The sequence below is a fragment of the Culex quinquefasciatus genome, chromosome 2 (assembly GCF_015732765.1).
Source record: "Culex quinquefasciatus strain JHB chromosome 2, VPISU_Cqui_1.0_pri_paternal, whole genome shotgun sequence".
In the NCBI taxonomy this organism is placed as follows: Eukaryota; Metazoa; Arthropoda; class Insecta; order Diptera; family Culicidae; genus Culex; species Culex quinquefasciatus.
This window is the reverse complement of record NC_051862.1, coordinates 165,521,374-165,547,944: the sequence shown is the minus strand read 5'-3', so window position 1 is coordinate 165,547,944 and position 26,571 is coordinate 165,521,374. Positions and strand designations below refer to the sequence as shown.

The 26,571-nt window shown below is 35.1% G+C and overlaps 2 protein-coding genes across 14 annotated transcripts in view; one reads left to right on the top strand and one right to left on the bottom strand.

The window, feature by feature from the left end:
• LOC6051146 (calcium/calmodulin-dependent 3',5'-cyclic nucleotide phosphodiesterase 1A) overlaps positions 1-9,138 on the top strand; it is a 660,139-nt gene extending 651,001 nt beyond the window's left edge. For all 12 annotated transcript variants that reach the window (XM_038257817.1, XM_038257820.1, XM_038257816.1 and 9 more), the window contains 2 exons: positions 3,515-4,736; positions 7,989-9,138. In XM_038257817.1, coding sequence (XP_038113745.1) covers positions 3,515-4,736; positions 7,989-8,113 — 1,347 coding nt within the window. In that variant the 3' untranslated portion in view covers positions 8,114-9,138. The remainder of the gene's footprint in view (positions 1-3,514; positions 4,737-7,988) is intronic.
• The window catches only part of LOC6051148 (mesoderm induction early response protein 1), a 31,815-nt gene that overhangs the window by 2,327 nt on the left and 2,917 nt on the right, over positions 1-26,571 (bottom strand). Inside the window, exons 3-4 of one of the 2 annotated variants that reach the window (XM_038257823.1) lie at positions 22,238-22,366; positions 2,411-3,267 (exon numbers count right to left, since the gene is read on the bottom strand). In XM_038257823.1, coding sequence (XP_038113751.1) covers positions 2,411-3,253 — 843 coding nt within the window. In that variant the 5' untranslated portion in view covers positions 3,254-3,267; positions 22,238-22,366. The remainder of the gene's footprint in view (positions 1-2,410; positions 3,268-22,237; positions 22,367-26,571) is intronic. The other variant, XM_038257824.1, reaches the window with a different exon arrangement.

The following is a 26,571-nucleotide window of genomic DNA, read 5'->3' as shown; positions in this document are numbered from 1 at the left end:
TCTACACTCTTAAAAAAATATCCTTTTTTTACTTTTGACAAACTTCGACACTCTTCGATTCATTTTATTTTTTGAGTAGAAGCATAGTATTTTAAGTAGAATTTTTTTTTAATAGTTAGTTTTTTAAGTAGAAAAAAAGTTGAGCTAGAGGGTATGGTGGACGTTTTGTTTTAGCCAAGTCATGATTTTTTAAAAGTTTTTTAGAAGAATAGAAAATGCACACAAAAAAATCAAAAAAAATATATATGCAAAATTAAATTCTCAAAATGTACTTTAGTAAAATTCTGACATATGCCCTAGTAAAAATAAAAAAATATCAAAAATGAGTTGTTCTATGATCTGCTTGATTGACCCTCCTTTTTCAATCGATCATATCTTGGAATGCATTGATCATTTTGGCGACCATTCGATGCCAAAAAATGAAACTTGTGTGAAAACTTTTTGAAAAAGATATTTTCAAGTTTTTTGTGTTCAAATCACGATTTATAATTCAATAGGGCCAATATGATTTAAGCCCTTTTGAAGTTTGAGTCGTGATTTGAAATAAATATTAACTGAAACAAACCTCACAAATAAGTGTGTAATAATTAAGACTTATTAACAAAAATCTTAATCATCATCAGGGGGGACATTCGGTCTGGGAATGAGATTTGGCCAAGCAAAAATTAAAAAAATCGTAAATTTGGAAATCTGTAAAATTGGAATTGTAGACCATCTCTCGGGTTGGTTTTCAAAAGGTCCTAAGCGAAAGTAGTAAACAATGCCGTTTTTCGAACGGGTTTCGATCAATTTAAGAATGATGAAATCCAAAATACTCCACATTGTTCATCTGCACGTCCTTTAAATCCTCTTTAAGGAAGTATTAGACTACGACAAACAAACAAACAAACAAACTTTTAGACACTTTGGCAGGTTTCCCTGCTCTGTTTGTTTGCAGAAACGTCTGCCTGCATACGTTTGGCTTTGTTTGCGAGTTTGGTAAATTTTCAAACACAAAAAAGGTGAGTTTGGTTGCCATAGTCTAATACCTCCTTTACTGAAAAACAGTGAAATTTTGATAAGTTTCAGAGAAAAAATCAAATAAGTGTTATGGCTGTTACGACGTATTGCAAACTAACCAGAGATCTGTTCAAATAAAAACAAACTATCAAAAAGCTGATGATAGTTGATGACCAATTTTAGGATGAACTGAATAGATATCTTTAGCTTTCCGTTAATCCTTTTTTCAGCAGTTAAAAAATCCTAAAAATTATCAAAATCAGTAAGCAAATTTAATTAGCAGTTACAGATACAAAAGTTAATCCAATAGTTTTATACAGCCATTCCACGTCAAACAGGAAGTCTCCAAATCAAAAGTGCTCTGATTTGGCTCAAATTTGGAGTGGGGGTTCTTTGACCCAATTAATTAGACTCATATTTTTTTTGTTTGGCGATTATGGTGCTCCTATCCGAAATAGGGTGGTCCGAAAAAATGCGTTTTTCGTCGATTTTCGCAAAAACCACATTTTTTTCAAAAAATCATATCTCCGGAACGGCTGAACCAATTTTGGAGGGCCACACTTTAAAAGAAAATTTATTAGTTGGGCTTTTGAGGAAAAATATGTTGAGATCCAAAAAAACTAGCTGATTATTTGAAAAGATCTTATGAAAATTTCATTTGCCGATTTCAAGGTCTCGGAACCAAAGAGCCCATGTCTGAAAATATTGGAAAAATGTGTTTTTTTCAAAAATCGACGAAAAATGCAATTTTGTGGACCACCTTATTTCGATAGGACCACCTTAATCGTCAAACAAAAAAAAACGGGTCTAATTATTTAGGCCAAAGAACCCCCACTCCAAATTTGAGCCAAATCGGAGCACTTTTGATTTGGAGACTTCCTGTTTGACGAAGAATGGCTGTATACTCCTTATACATTCCAATAATTTCATAGCCGGCCATCGGATATTATATTGGTAGAAGCAAAAAAAAATTTATTCAGCTCTTAATAATAGATTTAAATTTCGAATCTGGTAATAAAATTCATTATTTAAAAAACGATACTTGAATAAAAACTTAATAATTTCAATAATTGAAATTATTATAGTTCAACAACCAAATTTCTGACGATACTTCAACTGTGTTGAATATTTCCGATTTTTGTCAAAACTGGTACTGAAAACTAACGATTTGCCGTTTCAAAAAGTGGTTGAGGATAAACAATAATGAAGTTTACCGAGCTTTTACCGAATTCCGTAATTTTCAGTTAAGTAAAATGTTCAGCAGTTAACTATTTGGTAAACTTGATCGAATTCGATAAAAAAAAACATATCAGGATTGCAGAGAAGATCTTTTAATTGGTCGAAGTAATAAATAGACTTCTATTTTAACTTAAAGAAATTTAATACAAGCAAAGCCCCTCTTTTGACTCACCTTCGACTGCTGTATCATGTGAAAGTCCTTCCCGTGTATCCGCAGCCCGTTCTCAAAGTTCCGACACTCCTCCTCGGACCAGATGCTCATCTGCTGCTCCGCCACCGGCACCGCGTTAATCCGCTTCCGCCGCAACGCCTCATCAATATTGTGCCCGCACTGCTGCAACAGATACAACCCCTGCTCATCATCCCTTAGGTGCCGCCCCAGCGGAATCGAGTACACGCTGGTCGTCTGCGGCGTGCCCGTGTTGGCCGCCGCCCCGGCCGCAATCTTCACCAGATACTCCTCGATGTTGTCCTCGCCCAGCACGGTCGGGTTCCACAGCAGCTTGTCCTCGTTCTCGTACGGCAGCGCGTCGTCGTACCGGCACAGGCCCTCGGGGATCTGCGCCTGGAAGTCGCTGCCCACCATGATTGTCTTTTTGACCTCCTCGTCGGGAATGTAGTCGCCGTCCTCTTCGTCCTCGCTCTGCTGCTGCTGCTGCTGCTGCTGGGGTTGCTGACCTTCGCCGACGTTCGGGGCAAACAGCTGTCGCAGAGTTGTCGCACCCCCGCCAGCAGCGGCCGGGTGTTCCTCGTCTTCTTCGTCCTCCTCGTAGTAGCTTCCGGTGCCAGCGCCAGCGCCGGACGAGGTCGCTACCGTCGGTTCAGCCGTCCGGTCCGTCGTCGTCTCGTTGTCGTCGTCCTCCTCTTCTTCGTCCTCGTCGTCGTCGTCTTCGTCGCCGACTTCATTTTGTAGGTTTTGCGTTTTTGCGGGGGTGGTGGTCGCGGGAGTTGGGGTCGTCGTGGTCTGTTGGTCGGTGGTTTGAGATTGTTGCTGTTGCGCTTCCTCGATGGGCATGGTGGTTGGTGGTTCTGGAAATAAAAAAAAAGATTCGTGATGATTTCAAAGGGTAACCTTTGCGGTTAATTTTAAACAGTAGGCCTGGCCTTTGAAAAAATAAATGTGTTAGGGGCGACCGACCCAGCATTCTCAAGGATGATTAGATAAGATAAAAATGATATTATGATCAATACCGGCGCCTACCCAAGAGTTAATATCAACATAACCTAGTTTATTGAGCCAAATTCTAACACTTTCTCTCTCTCTCCCTTCCCGCAGTGCCTGGACGACTGGTCGTTCGACGTGTTCGCGCTGGCCGAGGCCGGCACCTGCCAGCCGGTCAAGTACCTCGGCTACGACTTGCTGAACCGGTACGGCACGATCCACAAGTTCAAGATCCCGCCGGCCACGCTGGAAACGTTCCTATCGCGCATCGAGGAGGGCTACTGCCGCTTCCGCAATCCGTACCACAACAACCTGCACGCCGCCGATGTCGCACAAACCGTACACCACATCCTCTGCCAGACGGGGATGATGCACTGGTTGACCGATCTGGAGATCTTCGCCACGCTGCTAGCGGCCTTAATACACGACTACGAGCACACGGGGACGACCAACAACTTCCACGTGATGTCCGGATCGGATACAGCGATGCTGTACAACGATCGGGCCGTGCTGGAGAACCATCACATCAGTGCGGCGTTCCGGGTGCTGAAAGAGGACGACTGTAACGTGCTGCAGAACCTCTCCAAGGAGGAATTCCGCGAGCTGCGGTCGCTCATCATCGATATGGTGCTCGCGACCGACATGTCGTTCCACTTTCAACAGCTGAAAAATATGCGCAACCTGCTAACGCTGGCCGAGCCGCAGGTGGACAAGTCCAAGGCGCTCTCGCTGGTACTGCACTGTTGTGATATTTCCCATCCGGCCAAACGCTGGGACATCCATCACAAGTGGACGATGCTGCTGCTCGAGGAGTTCTTCCGGCAGGGCGATCTCGAGCAGGAACTCGGGCTCCCCTTCAGCCCACTGTGCGATCGTAACAACACGCTCGTGGCGGAATCCCAGATCGGTTTTATCGAATTTATCGTCGAACCCAGCATGGCTGTGTGTGCCGATATGTTAGAGATAGTCTTAGCACCAATAGCACCAATCGCAATGAGTAGTAATAGCAAAAACAACAACAACAATAACAACAATACTAGCATTAAAGCAAACAATACTCTAAGTGTACCGAACAACAACAACAACAATAATAACAGTAGCAGTGGGGGCGGCGGCGGCGGCGGCAGCAGCCCAACCACAAGCAATGAAGCAATAGCAAACAACGGAGGAAGCGGCAGTAGTAGTGGGGAAACGACGGCGACGACGGCGGACAAACCGCCTACCAAACCGAAGGACGTCAAGAATGGCGCCAAGCCGGACCGGTTCGAGATCAAGAAACCGTGGATCACCTGCCTGGCGGAGAACAAAAAGATCTGGAAGGAGCAGGCGCAGCGGGGTAAGGTTTTCTCTCTTCTGTAAAATATCATTTTTGGATTCCACTTTTCTCTCTATCTCTTCAGCTGAGTCCATTGAACACAAGAAATATCATGCGGGAGAGAGCGGAGAAAAAAGACAGTTTTCTCTCAGTTTTATTTAGCTCTCTTGAAAATGACACTTTGACCCTTTTTCCGTTCAAATCTGTGCAGAGCTTTTTTCACGAATATCTTCGTGTCAGGGCTCTTTATCTATTTATATATAATCAAATAAAAGTTTCACACCAGCCAAGTAAGGATAATTTCTGGAGTTTTTTTTTAAAAAAAAGGTCCAATAAGCCAAATTTCCAGTTTTTGTTTTATGGGTGCTTTTGAGACCGCCTTGAGTAAGGGGTATTAAAAAACACTTAAAAAGCAAAAACTGAAAATTTGGTTTATTGGACCTTTTCAAAAAGAACTCAGCTCAGCTCTGTTCTCTTGCACCACCATGCGTCGGCTTGAGGAACTAATTTTCTCTATTAACAGTTCACTGCCAAGCGACTGTCAAGTGGTTTTGTAGAACTAGAATTTTACATTTGAATTCAACAAAAAAATGAAATTTTATCGTTCTTTGTCATTTCGGTTATGCTTGTGACATTGTCACTGCACATTTTCAATTACAAATAAGGCCGCTGCCATTTTTTTTGCAAAATATATGTCGTTCATTTGGAAAATATAAATATTTTGTCCATGCAAATACAGTTCAGACTCAATTATCCGAAGGTTTGCATGGGACTTCGGATAATCAAATCACGAACAAGATAATATATTTCTTAGTTTTTTTTTTTTTTGCTTTTTACCTTAAAATCGAGTTTTGCGACCCCATTTCAGTGAATTTTAATAGTGTATTGCCTATAACATTACAAAATGTTTTTTTTTCATATTTCTTATTTTATCGCCGCCATTATGGCCGCCATCTTGGTTTTAAAAAAATGTATTACTTTAGCGTCCTACTTAAGATCGAAAACCAAAAATAAGACAACGACAAAAAACTTTTTTTTTTTTCGTGATTCAATTATCCGAAGAGATTTTTTTTCAAGGCATTCAGATAATCGAGTCGGGGCTGTATGTATTTAAATCTTGAGTTTTTATTTGTTTAAAAAAGTCTTTTTTTTTCTTTTTGGATGATATTGAAACCACTTAGAATCAGGGGTACTCAAAAACACCCAATAAACAATAATATAAAATTTTGTATTTGACCTTTTTTTTTAAAAAAAAAAAACCCCAAAACAAGCCAAAACATAAAAAATAGTAGACTTTTTTTGAAAAAAGAGGTTTGTTAGGCAATTCCATATGACAGTGGTCCTTGCCAGTTTGGGGTGGTTCTAACAGATTTTTTTTAAATAGGCAAAACAATTTATTTTTTAAATAAAAAATCGCAACTTATATCTTATTTAAGCGCTCTTGGACGCAAATAAAAAGTCATTTGCATAGGTTTTCAGAAAAAAAGAGAATTGAAAATTTATTCAAAAATTTAAAAAAAATACTCGGTCTGGACCAAAAAGCCTGTGTCAGAAATATTTTTATCGGGTTCGCCGGAAAATTTATATAATAAAGTCAAAATTTTGTTTATTTACAAAAAATATTTCAAATTTGGGAAAGAATCAAGATTAACGACTCTACCCGTAGAAATTGCATTCAGTTGACTTTAAATATGCAACAACAACAAAAAATATGGGTTTTAATTTATGAAAAAAATGCACGCAATGGTTGGTACAAAGAAGATAAAAATATCAATTTATGTTTATCGGGAAAATTCTATTTTTTTTTTTTTATAAATGTCCTTTCAGCATTTTTTTTTGTATGCCATTTGGATGTTTTTGGACACCCCTGACTCAAGACGATTTCAAAAATACTTAAAAAGCAAATTGAAAATCTTGTTTATAGAACCTTTTTTTTTAAAAAAAAACTCTAGAATGTCGTGTTTCTAATACATTCATAGATACGTAAACCTCAGAGAACATCATAGATAAACAAAAAAAACAATGATTTTAAACAAAACAAAAAATGGTGAGATTTACGCTAAAATCGTGAACTTGATTGGTTTTTTTCAAGTCCGCAAGAGATTTTTAAATAATATTTCATCTCGTCTCATTTTTTAGAAAATAATTTTCTAAAGATAGTTTTTATGATTCCGACATATTTTTTTCAACAAGCACGCTACCTGCCCAAACAGTGTGTTTTATCAAGGTGGTATTAAACTATAACAAACAAACAAATACACTCGCACTTTTCCGCGAATAAAAAACGCAGACAAACTGGAAAACTGTCAAAATGTGCGAGTTTGTTTGTTTGCTTGCCGTACTCTTTTTCCTCCTTCATTTTTCATTGTAATTGTGTAATTGTAGAAGCATTATTAATTTCTTTATACAAGCCACCATACAAAATTAGGGGTCTGTCCATAGAAAAGTGCCATGAAACATTCGAAAATCTGTATCTCGAGAAGGGATTTTCTGATAGATTTAGTGTCTTTGGCAAAGTTATAAGATATGACAAGAACCATTCTGAAAAAGCTACACGCTAAAAAAACCTTTTTTCTAAATAACCTTTCATCACAAAATATCGATTTTGACAAACTTTACCAACTTCAATTTTTACATTTTTGAATTTTGAGCTAAGGGTTTGACGGACGTGCTTTTTTTTGTTTATAACTCTTTGGATTTTTTTTCATAGCATCAAAAAGCACACAAAAAATAGATATAAAATAGAATTCCTAAACGAAAAGTGCTTTTGTAAATTTTATAAGGTATATGTTTTTGAGTTAAAGTCACTTTTAAGATAAACAATTCAACATTTTTTTTTGTTTTCAATTTAGGTGTTCCTTCTTGTATATCTTTTAAAAATATATTACAAATAGCAAAATTCTACAATTACCATTGTTTGCATATGCCTAGCTAAGAAAAAAATTAACAAAAAAAGTTTTTTTTAGTTCTATCAATAAATCCTCAATTTTAAATTGCATATATTGAATATAACTGATCACATTTTTAATGATTAAAAACTAAACTTGTGTAAATTTTTCCTAACTTCTTGAAATATTAAATATTTTCAGATTTTTGAAATTACGACATACATTTAAATTAGGCTAAATTATATGATTTAAGTCCTTTTGAATTGTAAAGTTGTGATTATAATCTGATTTTTTTCAAAAAGGTTGAGACAATTTTACAAAAGTTTTACTTTTTACTGATTTTTTTAAAAGAAAAATCTAATCGCTTAAATATCCCCCCCCACAGATGCGGAAGCCCGGGCCGCTGCCGCGGCGGAAGCGGCCGCCATCGAAGCCGCCGCCCAAGAGCAACAACAATCAACGGACGACGGAAGCGCCCCGGAGGCGACGACCTCGGAAGTCAAGGACTAAATTGTTCGTGTTTTTTATTATTATTATTATTATTACTATTAAAATTATAAAATAAATATACAGAGGATAATTTCCACGTACCACAACATACACACACACACGCAGCAAGAAAATAACACACACACACTTTGCAGTTTAGAAGGGCGAATGTTGCTGGAGCGCTGCAGGATAGCGATTTACACTAGAGAATACACACAGAATAGATTTACCGACACATGCAAGCAGACACCCCCCCTTTTTCTATTTAGAAGAAAGTAAACTTATAAGTGGTAGTAGCGAAAGAAGTAGTTGAAGTGAGGGTAGCAACTTTCGATGGAAATTTTTGTGCGCGAATGAAACAAATAGAACAGAAGTAACGATAGAGACATTCAAAGAAAGGGACAGTTGCACTGTTTTCTAAAATTTAAAAGAGAAATTAAGAAAATAATTTAGATGAAAGAATAGAAAACTGCTAATAAAAGAGGAAACAAGTACATTTAATAAAAAAAAACACAGAAACACACACACACATATATTGCGATAAATGTCATTAGGAAGAAACAAAAACTAAAACATCTAAAGAGTCTAATAGGAATAACGCTGATAACAAAAGAAGAAGAAAAATACATGAGAAAGTATTTACACTCTCTATCCATACTGTTACACAATCGAATTGAACCACAAAACAAAAAACACAACCTGATATATTAAAATGACACTTACTAACTTCTATTAGGGGAAAGAGCCAGAAGAAGAAGAAAAGAAAAAAAACTATTTTCAGCAAAGCTAACCCAGACTCGAAGAAAGTCACTCTTGTTATACGTTATTATCTGATGATTCCTGATGATTACGAAATCATAATGATGCTACGTAGAAAGTGAGTCGAGCAGTTCGAGTAGGAAAGGAAATTATTTTAATGAAAAAAGGAAAAAAACATGGAAGTGGACAAACCGCACACAGAAAAAAACACACCACACCACAAGCAAGCAAGCAAGAATGCAAGCAAGTAAATTATAAACCAACTTCATAAAAAGCTTCAAAACAAAGTTGATGCGTTTCTTGATTTTTTATTTTCACACTATCACCAAACACCGACTCCCTGTCCCTTCTCTGCCGTGGCATCGTTAATCCGGATTTCTACCTTTGGAAAGCTTTTTTTTTTTATTTTGCCAGGTGAGCTTTGTGGTTTTGTTTTGCTCGATGACGAAGGACCAATAGCTTTTCCACCAGTTTTTCCACGAAGCTTTGTCGTCGAACACATCATCGGTAATAGGATTACAAGTGCTTATTTTGTGGTTAAAATTTCAAATTGTTTGCTAATTGTCCGAGAATGGGAAATTTATTTCGTTTGAACAACCGAAAGTTGATGGTTTGTAGTGACATGACACGATCTAGTTTGACAAATTGGAATTAATTTCAATTGGAACATTGGTCTATACGAACAATTAATTTGCGAAATGGAGCATAATTGATGGGGAACCTTGAATGTTTGTAAGCCTCTTATGTGACTTAATCTTGATGCACTGAGGAAAAAAAACATTAGCAAAATAGTGAATTTACCCAATTTTATGATAAAAAAATATTTTGTCCTCATTTTATTACAAACTATCTGTCACTTTTTAGTTTGTTTCGATTTTGTTAAATTGATTAAAAATGATCATGAAATTAGGTGGAAAAAACTAGATATTTTGGAGCTAGGTTGTCTTCTAATAGCAAATGGTAAGAGACAACTTTTGGCTTGATTTTAGGAAATAAGATTCCAGGAATGTTTATTTTTAAGGGTTTTTCTCTTTTAGATTTTTTTTTTTTTTTTTTGGGCATGCAAATCTAAGCAACTTTGTCGAAGACACCAATTCAGCACTTTACGCTTTCTACGACTGATTTTCTCAATAACATCAGAGCAAACCCTCAAAAATCAGTTTTTGCAACGGAGCAATCCAGGATGAATTTTTAGAGAAAAGTGATATTCTGAGCATGTCTACACAGAAAAAAAGTTGAATTTTGGAATGTTGAAATTTGGTAGGTTGAATATTACCTCTATTTTTGAATAACATTACATAAAAAATGTGTAAAAATGTGAACCTGATGAATATTCATCAAAACTGATGAAAATTCATCATTTTCTGGGGTAAAATTAATCATTTTTTGCCACAAGATCTGTCACCATTTCCTGATGAATGTTACCATCATTTTTTTCTGTGTAGAGCTAAAAAAAACACCAGAGCACCTCAAGTTTTGGAGCAACAAAATTTATTTAAAAAAAATAATTCAACAAATAAAAGGTAGATCTTGTTACCACTGTGATCAATATGTCAATTGCTGTATCAAGTAGGCGAACAATACCCGTTTCACCCCTAATCCGTCAAATTGTAAAAAAAAATAAATTCAAGCAAAACAATGCAAAAAGGCCGAAGCCGAAGTGTAAACAAAGAGTCTATCCTGCTCACGTCAGTTAATGTTTACATCAGGAACGAGCAGGATAGACTCTGTTTTGCTAGAAATGCCTTTTTTCAGTCGAAACTGTCAATTGTTCGAACATCTGTCAAAATTTTGTCACCCGCGTCCAAACAGCAACTTTTTTCTGATTCCGTTTTGTGCGGATGTTCGAACACAAACCCAAGTTCACGCTGAGTTTCAAACTTGGGTTTGAACTCTGGTGACAACAATTGTTTGGTTTGCACGGTTTTCTCAGCTAAAAAGGATTTTTTGTCTCAAAAATTACATACATTTCAATAAAACAACAAATTATCGGCTGTAAAAGCTCATGTTCTGCTTGAACTTTTCGTTTAGGACAAATGTTTAAACGTGGTTTCAAACAGATGTTCGGCGAACCCGACGAACCCTGTTTCAAACAGAATAGTGTTCAAGGTCAAACACGAATGAAGGTTCAAAAGCAAACCAAGTTTGCCAGCGAACTCGTCGTTCGATTTCATTGATTGCTTTTTTTTTTTCAAACAAACTTACAGCTCCAACACTCCATACTTAGGTAAAATGTAGGGTAGAGCGTCCAATTCCCCGGGGTTACAAATTTCCCGGGAAACGGAAAATTCTCAACCAATTTCTCGGGAAATCCCGGAAATTCCCGGGAAATTTAAATTTATTGAACATTGTTTTGATCTTGGTTCTGCTATTTAGAACAGCGACTGAAAGGCTAAAACAAGTGTGAAGATCAATTAACAGCTTAACTGCATGTAAAAAATCATAAAACTGCAAGAAAATGTTATTTTTTTCTTATTTTGTAAGCTCCAACAGTACACCCAAAGGAAAAATATATCTCAAAATCTGCAACATTGGATTTGCTGCAGAAAATGTCATATTTTATAACATTTTTTGCAGCAAGCCCGTAGATCATTTTTGCCCGCGTGTAAAAATAGGGGGATGGCGTCGCTATTTTTAGACCACATTTTCCACTTTTTCTCATCGAAACCGACTACTTTATCGACTTAATTTTGCTGGGCGAGATAGGACGCCGTCTATTTTTAGACGATGACTCAGCACTTTTCCACTCTTGCACCTCAAAAAACCAGGTGGCAGCACGATGTAACGCCACGTCCCTATTTCAGCGATCTGCAGTTCTCACCAACACATATAATAGGGACGTGGCGTTACATCGTGCTGCCACCTGGTTTTTTGAGGTGCAAGAGTGGAAAAGTGCTGAGTCATCGTCTAAAAATAGACGGCGTCCTATCTCGCCCAGCAAAATTAAGTCGATAAAGTAGTCGGTTTCGATGAGAAAAAGTGGAAAATGTGGTCTAAAAATAGCGACGCCATCCCCCTATGCTGGCCCGTCCCCGAGCAACACTCCAAAGAGAAGCATATGCTGGTGCTCTTTCACTCACTTTTCATCAAGCATCCATGGCGCGGTGGTAGCGTGTCGGATCAATAACCAAGAAGTCGGTGGTTCAATCCTCGTTCTGCTAAGTGTTTTTTTTTTTGTGAAGTACAACCAAAAAGCCGTCGGTAATGTCGATAATTGTCGGTCGGTCGGCCGTCGGTAATGTTGATAAATGTCATACTCATTGAAGGCGATTTCAACTGAAATAGAGTGATAAATAGCTCAATAAGAAGTGAGCAAGCAAGTTACTTTTGAAAGTTTTGCAAAATTAGTTGTTTAAATAGAAAAAATAGCAAATTGGATGGAATTAGGAGCGAGTGCTTAACCTGCGAAACCTACGAGAATTTCCCCTAAAATGAATCCATACTCCACAATCATACAAATTATTTTCTTGCCTCCTTGACCAGTAAAAGAGAGCGTGGTTTGATACAAAAAGTTAAAAAAAAACATGCAGAAATTATGTTTTTCATGACAAATAACTTTTCTAAAAAAAGTCATAATAGTTTAAGTTCTTGGACAAAATGGCAAAGCAAAAATCAAACTTATCTTTTTTGTTTTACTTCAAACAACTCAATGTTTTCAAATATTTGGAATTGACATCATGTCACAATCAGTCTTACATGTTTTGATATTTAACCTTCTAACACCAGTGCTCCCTTTTTCTTTTACAACATATTGTAATTTCTTGTATACCAGGTATTAAACGAATTGAAATAATTCTTCTTGCACAAAATTATTTTAAAAATGTTAAGATACCAATTTGATTTTGAACTCATTAGTATATTTTTTATGAACTAACTCCAAAATATTCTTACTTAATTTTCCCGTAGCTTCAAAAATTAATATTATCAGACATCAAAGGGTCTGATAATCTCATTAATTGTATGTGAGCTATAAAATAAATTTAATTGAACAAAAGATGATTTATTTATTTTTCTCTAAGCATCTAAAAAATGGTTCCAAAAAGTAAAGAAAATGTGGAATTTTGCTTAAATTTCGGGAATTCCCGGGAAATTTACAAATTTCCCGGGAAACGGGAAATATATTTTTTCGGGAAATCCCGGGAATTTTTTTTCCGGGACGAGAAATTGGACGCTCTAATTTAGGGCTAAAATCAATGGTCTAAAAAGTTTGTTATAGAAAAATCGTAAAACTATGAAGCAATTCTCTGAGATTTCGGTCATGCCATTTTTTTTTTGTATTTTTTAATCCGACTGAAATTTTTTTTGGTGCCTTCAATATTATGCCCTTTTGAAATGTTAATCTTGATTTAAATATTTTGAAATTATTGTTTTCGAAAGATCGGAAAATTTCACGAATGTTTCATATTTTAACATTGAGAATCGGACAATTATTTGATGAGATATCGAAATTAGAAAATGGTGGGTTATTAGGGTGAGACTTAGAAAAACATCAATTTTCGTGTTTTTTAATCTTTGCATGGCAATATATCAGCAACTAAGGGTCGTATCAACAAAGATCAAAAAAGCAAAATATAGAGAATTATCTTAGCTTTTCAAAAATATTTTTTTTAGGAGTGGGCAAACATGGGCTGCGACTATTTCCGGAAAAGTTACCTCAACATTTCACTAGAGTACTTTTTTAATGAAAAATTGATTTTACATCGAAAAATGAAGTTGAAAATTTTTTGCGACCAGTATTTCGAGTTTTTGAAAAATTGGTATTGATTCAACAATTCATAACTCGATCAAAGATTTTTTGCCCATTCTGGAAATTTCTGAAAAGATGACATTTGGTGTCCCCTAAAACATTTGAGGCCCAGAAGGCATCGAAAAAAACTTTGTTTTGGTTTATTTTGATCATTTTTAAAATGTTCCATATAACGACGAGCCGTTTTAGTATTGAAGCTATAAACCTAGTGTCGAAAATTTCAACGCTTTACAAAAAAAAATGCCTTATGCAGTGAAACAATTGTCAAAGTTTCAACGGATTTTGGTGTACCGAAAAATTAAGAAATGCAGTACAAAAATATGTTTATTTATTGAAAATAGCTTGGAACCATCCATAAACTACGTGGACACTTTAGGGGGAAGACGGGTTCAGTGATTGTCCACGCTTCTTACAAAAACGATTTATTTTGTATGGAAATTGAAAGACAAAATCAATATAAAATGTGAGGATCGATATATTTGTATGACGTGTTAAAAATCGTTAAAAAAAACTCATAAGATATCTAATCTAATCTAATCTAATCTAACCCTAGCGCAGCCAGTCTTTCGAGGGCATCCTGGAAAATGCCTTAGGTTGATTAACGCCTAGCATCCTCTTGTCATTATTAACAATTGCAGTGCCCCAATGCAATAAATTGCTTTGAAACATCACAAACGTTAAAGCGGCCAGGCCAACTGCGTAAAGTTTACCGCAAAGATGATTCGTTGAAGTAGGTTGAGTTTGAGCACTGAGTGTTCGAACAACAACACAATTCTGAATCGACAGGGGAGGAAGAAGCGTGGGGACACACCACCATACGCTCCGAGCTTTTGGTTGTATTCGTTGGGAGCACCATGCTAAGAAGTTTTGGTGCTCCGAGACCCTCTGGGATGGGACATTGTATTTCCACAAAAATTAAAAAAAAGGACTCATAAGATATTCACTTTTATACATCATAAATAGAGCGTCCAATTTCCCGTACCGAAAAAAAAAATCCCGGGAATTGCCTGGACTTCCCGTAAAAAAAATATTTTCCGGGAATTCCCGCATTTCAAGCGGAAGTATAAATTTTCTTAACTTTTTGGAAGCAATTTTTTTGAAATGCTATGAGCGTTGTAAACAAAAATTGAAGTGAGTATTTCAGTAAAAGAAGAAATTTAAAATAAAGATTACATTCACCGTATCGTTACTTTACAAAAGCTCAAAAAACCCACAAATTAATAACTTTATTAATATCTACGGGACGTAAATTGCAAATATTGGCTATGATTTATACATAATTACTTCTGCTTATAGGGGAGCATATCGCATTATGTTGATGATTTTAATTGAATTTTCATTTATTTATTGTGATGAAAAAAGCGTTTTAAGAATTTTCAATGCTTCTTTTTTGCTCAACAAACCAAACGAAACAACAAAATTGGGCACAATTCACTGGCAAAAAAGTAATTAAATCCGCTCCATTGGATCACTGTTGCCCAATTACCGCAAAGCTCACCACTTTACCCTTCGTTTAATTAACGTTTACAATGGGCACACCGATTAACGGAATTCGTTCACAAGTGAATTGTAATTGGCTTAAAACACCCACCCACCAAGAGAAACGAACAGTTGGTCAGAATAAATCCAAATGAGATTTTTTATATATTTTTTTTTACGAATCAAACCATTCACAAAACCGCGCGACCAAATAAAACTGAACTGCAACTGCAAATGATAAATAAAAGTAGCGAACCAAACTCAACCACATAACAACTAAAAACAATAAAAATGGGGACTCAGTAAAACAAAACAGTTAAAAAAACGATTCAACCGAATAATCCTAGCACCTAAGAAGCTTACATTTTCAAAGCGAAAGGGAAACAACCCACTCAACCCACTGAATAAAAAAAAGAAAAAAAAAAGATTTCTTCTTTTTATACACACTTGAATAAATCTCAACTAGCGAGAGACAGAAAAAAAACAAGGAGAAAATATACTACATCTAAATCCGCCCTATCGATTGATTGACACTATTTCATATTTATACTTGACAACGGAGCGATTTGAGGAAAAGCTGTGCTTTGTAAATAGAAGGTTACCAGCTTTTAAGTCCTAGAGTTGTTATTGTTTAACCAAAATAATCCTGCGGAGCCTAATCTGCCTTTTTTGCTCCTCTCTTTTTTGCTCGGAAGATCCGCGAAAAAAGCGAGAGAACCGCTCTCTCTCGAAGAAGAAGATCGACACAAAAGAGAGAGTGAAAAAAGCGAACTCAGAATCAAACTTTTGCCACTATCTGCCAACCTTTTTCTACGCGTTAATGGCCTTTTACTATACCTCTCCCGTTCACGTTATCAATTTGAAAAAAAGAGTTTTAGATGAGATCACCTTCAGAGTTTATCGCAATAAAGTTGTTAATCTAAATCATAAAGAGAGAAAAAAAAACACTAAAGTCTATTCTTCTATTACATTTGAGCAAATTTTAATCAAAACAACAAGTCATCGGTTTGAAACCACGTTTTAATAGAGTTTTCAACTACTTTAAAGCACCTCGAGAATAATTTTCACTTTATAAGGCAAGTTAAACAAGAAAAAGCAAGCAAGCAAGGGAAAAAAACACATAAACGAAAACGAAAAAAAAACTAAAATCTATCTATTCTAAACGAGCAACCATACTAGAGTTACTATAGATTGGCATTTTTACTTTAAAAAAGCATAAGAATGCACAAAGTGTTGACGAGGAATTTAATCAGAAAAAAATCAATCGACGACATAGTCGTTAAAACAAACTTATCAAAAAAAAGTTGAGTTTTTGTTTTCGTAGTTGAGGTTATAATTTACTTCTTGAATTAAGGGCATAATAAAGATAAAATAGAAATTCTCTAAAGTGCATGATTTTGGATCACCATTCATCAATATCTCCGGTAATTTGATGTTTCCAATATTTCCAAAAGAAACCTTGATGATGATGACAAATCCCACTGCAATTTAAAATTCTATTCTTTCTACTTTTAAGATAAACGTGGTATTCTTTGGATATTATTTTGTTTTTAACTGTTATTGAATTTTAATAATTTAATAAGCTAAGTAGCTAAATTAGAAAATTGTTTACTGACCACTTTCGTTCACAGTATGTTAATGCAAAGTTTAGAGATTTGAACATTGTTTATGACAAGCGATAAATTTGTCTAATGGGAAAGTCTCTAACAAAATCAATTTTAGTTTAGTATTGAACAAAAAAAATATATTAAATTGCATTTTCAATAATAATTTTTCACTGATTTGTTTTTCTATACTGAAATTAAATATATAAATTAATCAAATTAAAATCAACAGTTAAATTTCTGAGTAATTCTCCCGAAGCACGCATTTCTTTTTCGAAATTTTGTATTTTTTTAAGCTGGATGAAATTTAGTCCGTTTATTACCTTTGTCAAAAAAAGTATTTTTTTATCACAAGTTTTTTTTATACAAGTCTTCATACAATTTTAAGGACAAAATTGTTCGAAAATCTGTATCTTTTTTGAGCGATTTGGTGTCTTCGTCAAAGTTGTTGATAATGGAAGTTGGGAATTTTCTGAAAAAATAGGTACACGGAAAAATAATTTGTCCAAAAAATCCAATTTTTTTTTAAACATCAAAATTTCAATGGAAATAGAAGTCTAATCAACTGAGAACAATCTAAAATGCCAAAAAAGGCATTAGTTAACATGATTGGGCTCGTTTAAAAATATTTTGAACTTTTATGAAATTGCAATGAACAACTTTTTTTTCTAGCTTTAATTAAAATTTTCGTCAATTCTTAGAAATCTTGGAAATTAAACAACTGTACAGGCGAGCAACTCTCTACGAAATCGGCCGATTTCGACCATTTTTATTTTTTGTATTTTTTTATTTGACTTAAACTTTGTGGGGGCCTTCCCTATGCCCAAATAAGCTTTTTTGCGTCATTGGTTCACCCATACAAGTCTCCATACAATTTTGGCTGCTGTCCATACAAAAATGGTATGTAAATATTCAAACAGCTGTAACTTTTGAGTGATTTTTTTGATCAATTTGGTGTCTTCCGCAAAGTTGTAGGTATTGTTGAGGACTTTTGAGAAAAAAATAGGTAAACGGAAAAAAATGCAGATTTTTTAATCAACTTATTTGCACTAAAACTCAATTTCCCAAAATACGTATTTTTTGATTTTTGAGATTTTTCGATATGTTTTAGGGGACTAAAATCCGCAACTTTTGAGCCATAGAGAAACATGGTCAAAAAATCTGCCGCCGAGTTATGAATTTTTGAAAAAACAGTGATTTTTGGAAAAATCGAAGTTTTATGCAAAAACAAATTTGTCATTATTTTTTGATGTCAAATTGAATTTGCAATCGAAAAGTACTTTACAGTTTTTTTGATAAAGGGCTCCGTTTTCAAGTCGATAGCCACCGAAAGTTTGATTTTAGCGAAATATTTGCAGTTTTTCAATTTTTAAAAATAGTGACCATAAGTGACCATTTCTAAAACTTTTTTTGAGAAGTTCAGAAAATTTGCTATAAAATTGTCTAAGAAACATTCTGGAGTTTTTTTTTTTTTGAAAAGGTCCAATAAACCAAATTTTCAGTTTTTGCTTTTTGGGTGTTTTTTAATACCCCTGACTCAAGGCGGTTTCAAAAACACCCTAAAACAAAAACTGGAAATTTGGTTTATTGGACCTTTTCAAAAAAAACTCCAGCATTGAAGATTTGGACCTCGAGTTGCTGAGATAGATCCGCTTTAAGAAAAAGAAACACGAAAATTGAAGTTTTCTTAATCTCACCAAAATAACCCACCATTTTCTAATGACGATATCTCAGCAACTAATGGTCCGATTTTCAATTTTAATACATGAAACATTTGTGAAATTTTCCGATCTTTTGAAAAAAAATATTTTAATTTTTTTTAAATCAAGACTAACATTTTAAAAGGGCCAAACATTGAATATTACGCCCATTTAAAATGCAAGTCTTGATTTAAAAAAAATCAAAATATTTTTTTCGAAAAGATCGGAAAATTTTACGAATGTTTCATGTAGTAACATTGAAAATCGGACCATTAGTTGCTGAGATATCGTCATTAGAAAATGGTGGGTTGTTTTGGTGAGATTTAGAAAACCTTAATTTTCGTGTTTCTTTTACTTAAAGCGGCTCTATCTCAGCAACCCGAGGTCCAATCTTCAATGTCTCTTAGACAATTTTATAGCAAATTTTCTGAACTTTTTTTAAAAAAATATTTTTAGAGATGGTCACTCATGGTCACTATTTTTAAAAATCGAAAATCTGCAAATATTTTGCTAAAATCAAACTTTCGGTGGCTATGTCTTGAAAACGGAGCCCTTTATCAAAAAATCTATACTTTTCGATTGGAAATTCAATTTTACATTTAAAAATTACAGTCGACTCTCTGGCTGTCGATCTTCTCGATATCAATAATTCTCCATCTATCGATGAATTCTTCAGTCCTTTCAATCTGCATACTTCAATTATCTTCATTCCTCGATATGTTCCCTTGCTTGAAGGATCTCTTCCTCGACGGTCCCTTGGATTCTGTTTGCTTTAAAAATCTCTTCCGGATGTCAATAATTTCACTTTCTCATGGCTTGCATAGACATTTTTCTTAGCGAAACGAAGCCTTAAAGGGTGTTTGACATTAGTTTGTTTTTGTTTGATGGACGTTGCCATGATTCTCTCCCATAGCTTGGTATCAAGAAAAAAATATTTTCAATCGAGGCTTCATTTTGCATCGTTCTGTAAACTGATGATTCTCTTCCTCGGCGGTCCCTTGGATATTGACAACCAGAGAGTCGACTGTACTTCAAATTTGTTTTTGCATGAAACATCGATTTTTTTTTCCAAAAATCACTATTTTTTTCAAAAAATCATAACTGTTCTATCCGAAAACAATAAAAAAAAACATCAAAAAAATTATGAGATCACAAGGCTTAAACAGCTGTCCCAATTCGCCCCAGCTGACGGTACGAATTTTTAATATCCTATTTCTTATATGGCATTTTTAGCGCTAATGTGCAAAATCTGTTACCGGAGAAATAGATTTTTTGAAAAAAAACGTGTTTTTCAGAGAAAAAAAGATTTTTCCAAAAATATTGATTGATAATAATAAGTGTTTCAGCCCTTTCAAATAGTTACTCTTGATTCTATAATTTCGAAATTAAATTTTCTTAACAAAAGTTTGAAATTTTCACATTGAAAATCGAACCACTAGTTTCAGAAATACCCCGTTTTAAAATATGACGGCTTACGAAGAAAACAATAATATTTTGCATGTTAAATCCTTATCAATGATTGGTTTTGAGTTGTAAACTTTTAAAATATTTTTATGAGATCAAAAAAATCAGTTTAAAAAAAAACAGTTGAATATTCTCTATATTTTCTACTTCGTTTCCCATGTTTTACAGTAATCACCATTTTGTATTTCAAATTTTGCATCATTTGGTTGTCCGTATATTTGTTCATACAAATTCGCCAGATGTTCTGTGCATACAGAAATAGTATGTTATAATTCAAAAATCTTTATTTTTGAAGGAATTTATTAATCAATTTTGTGTCTTCGACAAAATTCTAAAAAAATAGCAAATTGCCGCCGAAAAAAATTACGCACGGAAAAATGCTGATTTCACTTAAAAATGGTATCAAAAAAACTTTAAATTTTTTAAGTTAATTTTAATTTTTTTTTTTGAGTTTATTTTTTTTTCAGAGAATTACAGAACAGGACAATTACAGCTTCGGCCAAAATTTAGAAAAATATGATTTTTTCAAAAAATAAACAAATTATTGGACTGCATTTTTTATATTAGAATAAAATTCACAGTCATGAAATACTATAGTGAAATTTGGATGAAGTGAACCGTTTTCAAGTTAAAGCTTTTTTGAGGTAACTTTACTTTGAGGTTTTGCAATGTTTGAAAAAAAATAGTGCCCATTTTTTACGAAAATTACAAAAAAAAAATTATCGAAGAAATGAGAAAATTCCAAACATTTCTAATTTTCAAATTCGTTGATCGTTATTTGGTAGCTGATATATTACCACGCAGAGATTAAAAACTGGAAAAAAGTTCTCAGTGTTGCCCAATTAGCCCTCATTTGTTGTCCACCGATCTCGAGAACTAATGGTCCGACTTTAATGCTAAAAATAAAAATGTTGTGAAATTTGTTGCACTTTGCGATACAAATCAATTCGATTTTTCCTTCTGAAAGGGGTACAACCACTTGTTTCAGATACTTTCCATTGTTGGGCTAGACGTTGCCAATTTTTAAAAACAAATATATTTTTTCGAAAACTTTGAAAAAAAATGTCGTTTTTTTTAACTACCTTCTAGATGCGATATTGGATTGTAAATCAATAAGTATTTTACAAATTTGGTAAATTTATAAATTGGAAGATCCCTAATTTAAGATTTTTGCGGAAATTCCCCCAAGACTGAAAATGAAACAACTTACTTTTCCTGGCATGCTCTATCAAAAATAACAGAATGGAAAATTGATACCTTTCAATAACTGAAACGAGTGCTGAAAAGTTGAACTTTTCAGCATTAGTATCAATTCGATTTTTCAGCATTCGTCGCAAAATGTACGACCGTACTGAAAAAAATCTTCTTTTTGCATAAACTTTTAATTACGAATAGTTAAAAAAATACTATAAAATTGTCTATGAAATGTTGAAGATTGGTCCTCTAGCTGGTGAAATACAGCCAACATAAAAACAAATTAACATTCTTGATTTTTTTTAATCTTTCAAATAAAAGTTATTTCAAATTTAAAAATTAAAGACTCACACTTGAAAAGGGCTTAAGATGTAGAATTAACTAGTAGAAAGTTTAAGGCAACTTAAAAAAAAACAAGAAAGGTTCGATTTCTGGGAGAATTTCTCTTAAAATAAATTATTTACCTAAGTATAATTTGATCAAAAATTAGCTCGTCTTAACCAAACTATGTATACAAACAACTTAAAAATAGTGAAAACGCTTCCTTTCCAACCATTTTAACAACCATGTCTGATTAGAAGCGGGACCAGTCTTTTTAAGTTTTTCGCCATTGCCAAACTTGCAGGGAGGAGAAGCAATGGCGCACCTAGCTTAGCAGGAAGGTACCAGTCGTCAGCTGAAGTCGGGATCATAGTTTATAAAAAAGGATAGGTTTAAAGAAAACTCCCCCAATCTTCACGTTCTGCTCTGTACCCAAGGACCCACACAAGGATAAAACAGGAACAAGCGATGTTTTGTAGAATTTGTAAATAGCTTTACGCGGGAAATTTATAGAGTTAAAGCACTCGCGACGCGAACCCTCTGGCAGGGCAGGAGTCCGAGTGTGAATAAGTGGGCATAGATTTTAGGTTTTGGGCTAAGTTTAAGAAAGTTACAAAAAAAATTGAAGAAGCAAACGAGTGACGCAAAATAGTACACCAAAGTTGCACGGATTGAAAGTTGAAAACACGAGAATTGACAGCACAAGGTACATTTTTTCTAAGATAAAGTTAGAAATAAGATAATGATAAAATAAAATAGTTTGAAAAAAACTGCAAGTAGGGAAACAAAACCAAGAAGAACAGAAATCGCTTAACGATGTTGTGTAGTAGCCGTGCATAATAATCAATCGACCGAAACAACAAACTGAAAGACTCACCTTACTATATATATGAATAAATAATACTATTGCGAGAAAGCAACTCGGTGACACGCTGGTGGGTGGAAACAACTCCTTTCACAATGGCACTACTGCCATAACTTCTCTCTGTGTGTGTTTGTGCGCGCGCTGAAAAATACAAAAAAAAACACAAGAAAACGAGAACAAGATAGAAATCAGTATTCAAAACCAAATTGAAAAACAAGAAGAAGAAAAAAAGGTAACGAACCACTTTGCATCAACAAAGGTGTGCATTATAAATATGCAAAAGAATATAAAAATAAAGAACAACTAACAAATAAAAAGAGGGCAAAGTCTTTGCTACAATCTATCTCTCTCCCACTTTCTATATTATGTCTTTTTGCTTGGTCTGTCCTATTTACACCGGAAACATCGCTGCATTACACCGCCATGCACAGGACATGTTTTTTCCAGTACTATTTTTACAGTCTCGAGCAATAGTGCACCAGCAGCAGTGCAGAGACGAAAAAGTTAAGAAGAAAAAAAGAATAAAGCAAATAATGTAAATACGGTTGCGGTGGAAAATAAAGCAAAACTTCCTTTTCAATCATGTAAAAGACCGTTTTTTAATTTAAATAATTTGAAAGAAACGTCTTTTAAGGTTAGTTGGCCAGAAACCATAAATACTGCATTATTCACAGCAAAAAAAAGTAGTAATCCAGCTGCGTGTATGTAATTTTGTATTATTTTATGAAATTCTATGTAATATTACACCCTGAAATATGTAGCCCATCAGTATGGGAAACCTACTTGTCCGAAATAGCCGAGCGGGTGGAGGCGCCAGCCCTTACTGTTGGCGCTGGGTTTGAAACCCGTCGGTTGCAATTTTTTTTGTGTTTGGATAATTCTCTACCAACTCACACGGAATCAGGAAAAAATGCCCCGACCCCTCTTCGATTTGCGTGAAACTATGTCCTAGGGGATAACTTTAGCCTCTGATCACGAATCCGAGGTCCGCTTTTTGATATCTCGTGACGAAGGGACGGTACGACCCCTTTCATTTTTGAAAATGCGAAAAAAAATGTGTTTTCAATAATTTGCAGCCTGAAATGGTGATGGGATAGACATTTTGTGTCAAAGGGACTTTTATGTAAATTTAGACGCCCAATTTGATGGCGTACTCAGAATTCCGGAAAAACGTATTTTTCATCGAAAAATCAATAAATTTAAACACTCTGCCATTTTCCGTTACTCCACTGTAAAATTTTTTGGAACATGTAATTTTACGGGAAATTTAATGTACTTTTCAAATCTTTTTTTTCAATTCAATTCGGTTTTATTGAAGAAATAAACAAGATACAATAAGTGCTTTTGAGGTACATAACAGAGTTTTGGTGTTCCTTTTAGCTGTGTGTTACATCATAATCCATTTTGGAACAATTATTGCTTGTAAATAAAGGTGTCACCATGAGCAAGAAAAATTAAGAAAAAAAACTTACTGAAATTACAAGGGAAAGGGGATAGAGATAGAGAAAGCTTAAAACTAGATCACAGTTTTTTATCCTTTATAGATGTGCTTGATCATCAGCTCCCCAAGGGCCAGGAATTACTCCGCCTTGTTACGGCAGCTCCGAAACCGCGTCATCATCTCCCCTGCGAGAGCAAAGAACTCTGCCAGGATAAAGAGATCTTCCCCGGTAACTTCTTGCTGGGCCGCATTGCCGCTACCGGCAGCGACCACGCTGGCGAACGATCGCCCCCATCCAGGAGGGAACGCTGAGTTGTCCGCTGAAACCGTACGATGACCAGCTGCCGGCACGGTTCCGCTCGTACTTCGCTGAGGAGAGTGGGTCGCTGCTGCTTTCTTCTTTCTCTTTTCCTGCTCCTCGGAGATCGGGCGGTCTTGGTATCCATGCAAGACGACCTTAACGGCAGTCTTCTGCACGGGGTCGAATGTGTAAAACTTGAAGTTTTGACGCTTCAATTTCTCCACAACCAGGTCGAAGTTCTTTTCGTCAAATGTGTAAACTTGCACTGACGACTTACCAATTTTCAGACAATATCCAAGGCCTTCAACATCGTCCGCCAACGTGTCCAAAACAAAAATTGGAGATGATCATCGTCGTCGTCGGTACTGCTGCTACCGTCGGTGTTGTTGTTGTTTTCTTCGTCGTCGCTCAGCATCTGGAACTCGTTCCTGATGGGAATGTTGACGGATGTTGATGTGCCGCTGGTCGTGGCACCGGAGGTACCCGAACGGGTTCGCACTGGTGATCTCGGAACGTATCCGGGATGTAGTAACTTTTTGTCGAACCCATCTGCGCTCACGCTCCCCTGCGCGATGGCGGCCGACACGGCGTTGGATTGTTTACCTTTTTGCACACGACCGGTAGACGAACTTCGCGGGTTTTTCGAGGCCGCACTCGAACTGTCACGGCCACGGCCGGCCTTTGGCATGCTGGAGAAGCAAACTCGCGGGTAATCACAATCAACTACGGCGAAAATTTTCGAAAAAAAACGGTAGAGCACAGAGCACTAGACTGCTTCTTGCTCTCGTGCGTACCCGGAGGTGATCTTGTTTGGGTGAGACTTGGAAAACATCAATTTTCATGTTTTTAAACCTTTGCATGGCAATATCTCAGCAACTGAGAGTCGTATCAACAAAGTTCAAAAAAGCAAAATATAGAGAATTTTCTCAGCCTTTCAAAAATATTTTTTTCAAAAGTGGGCAAACATGTGCACTAATTTTAAAAAATGAAAAACTGCGACTATTTTTTTAAAAATACCCAAAATGGCTATAACTTGAAAACGGTGCATTTTATCAAAATTTCACGTAAGTACTTTTGATTGAAAATTTGATTTTACATCGAAAAATGAAGTTGAAAAATTTTTGCGACCAATTTTTCGATTTTTGAAAAAATCAGTATTGATTAAAAAATTCATAACTCGGTCAAAGATTATTTGCACAACCTGGAAATTTCTGAAAAGTTGGCATTTGATGTCCTTTAAAACATATAAAAAAATGAAAAAAAAATAAAAATAGTGTTTTTTTTGCAATTTTTTTTTTCACCGTGTATCATTTTTTTTTTTCAGTGTAGTCCATATCCATACCTACAACTTTGCCGAAGACACCAAATCGATCAAAAAATTCCTTCAAAAGATACAGATTTTTGAATTTTCACATATCATTTTTGTATCATTTTAGCTGCCAAATTTGTATGGAAAATTATATGGACAACCTAATGATGTAAAATGGCTTCATTGGGCACACCAAAAGCACCAAAAAAGTTTCAGCCAGATTAAAAAATACAAAAAAAAACGAATGACCGAAATCTGAGAGAACTGCTCCTAATGAATTTGAAGGTTTGCTCAGATGCTTTCTCTAAATTTGGTAGTAGAAATCAGTATATTGAACGTAGCAATTCAGGGTAAAGTTCTGAAGAAAAGTGATGTTCGTAGCACTTTTAGAGCTCTGTAAAACACACATTTTTTATTATTTGACATGTCCATTACATAATAATAATAATAATTTTACAAAGAAACCCAAAATATGTTGACAATTTGGGTCAATTCTAAGGGCAGTTTCGGATTCTGCGGGCACAATAACATGGAAAATTATTTATATAGTTGGACAATTTCCACTTTTTCCTTGAAAATTAGACGTTTTCAAATGAAGATATCTCGAGTTAAAAAAAAATACCCCTGAGAGCTCTAAAAGTGCCTAATGCCTAATTTTTAAGGTTTTGTTTTAATGTTTGTGTCTCCGACAAAGTTGCTTGGATTGGCAAGCCTAACAACTTTCTAGAAGACAAAAAAAATCCCAAAAATATTCCCGAAAAGTTAGATTTCGAAAATCACCCTAATCTTGAACCACCCTATTTTTCAACCAAACCAAAGTTGCCCCTTTTCATTTGCAACAACTCTTTTGAAGACACCTAAGCTCTAAAACTAAAAAAAAAGCTTTCTGGACCTCTGTGTATTGTGAAGGTTGGATCAATAGTTGTAGAAAGAAAAGCAAACTTTTTAAGCGACCGCAAAAGTGCGTCTTAATTTCAATATCAAAAACGCTAAGCAATGATTTTCAAAATGAAGTTATGGTAATCTATTAAGCGTCGAATGAGACCGGAAGTGTGAAAATAGATTCATAAAAATTTTCTAATCGAAAAAAGTGATTTTGAAAGATTTTAGAAAAAGCAAAAAAAAAAGTTTTTTTTTAAATCAACCTTTACATTTGATACGGCCAGAAATAAGTGGCTTTTCAAATGATGAAATAATGAAAATTGACAAATCGAACCGAATTCAGAACTTTCCCTAAATCTTTTTTTCTTTTTTTAAACAGTCAAATGTTTTTTCATTGTGAAATGGCAACGTAT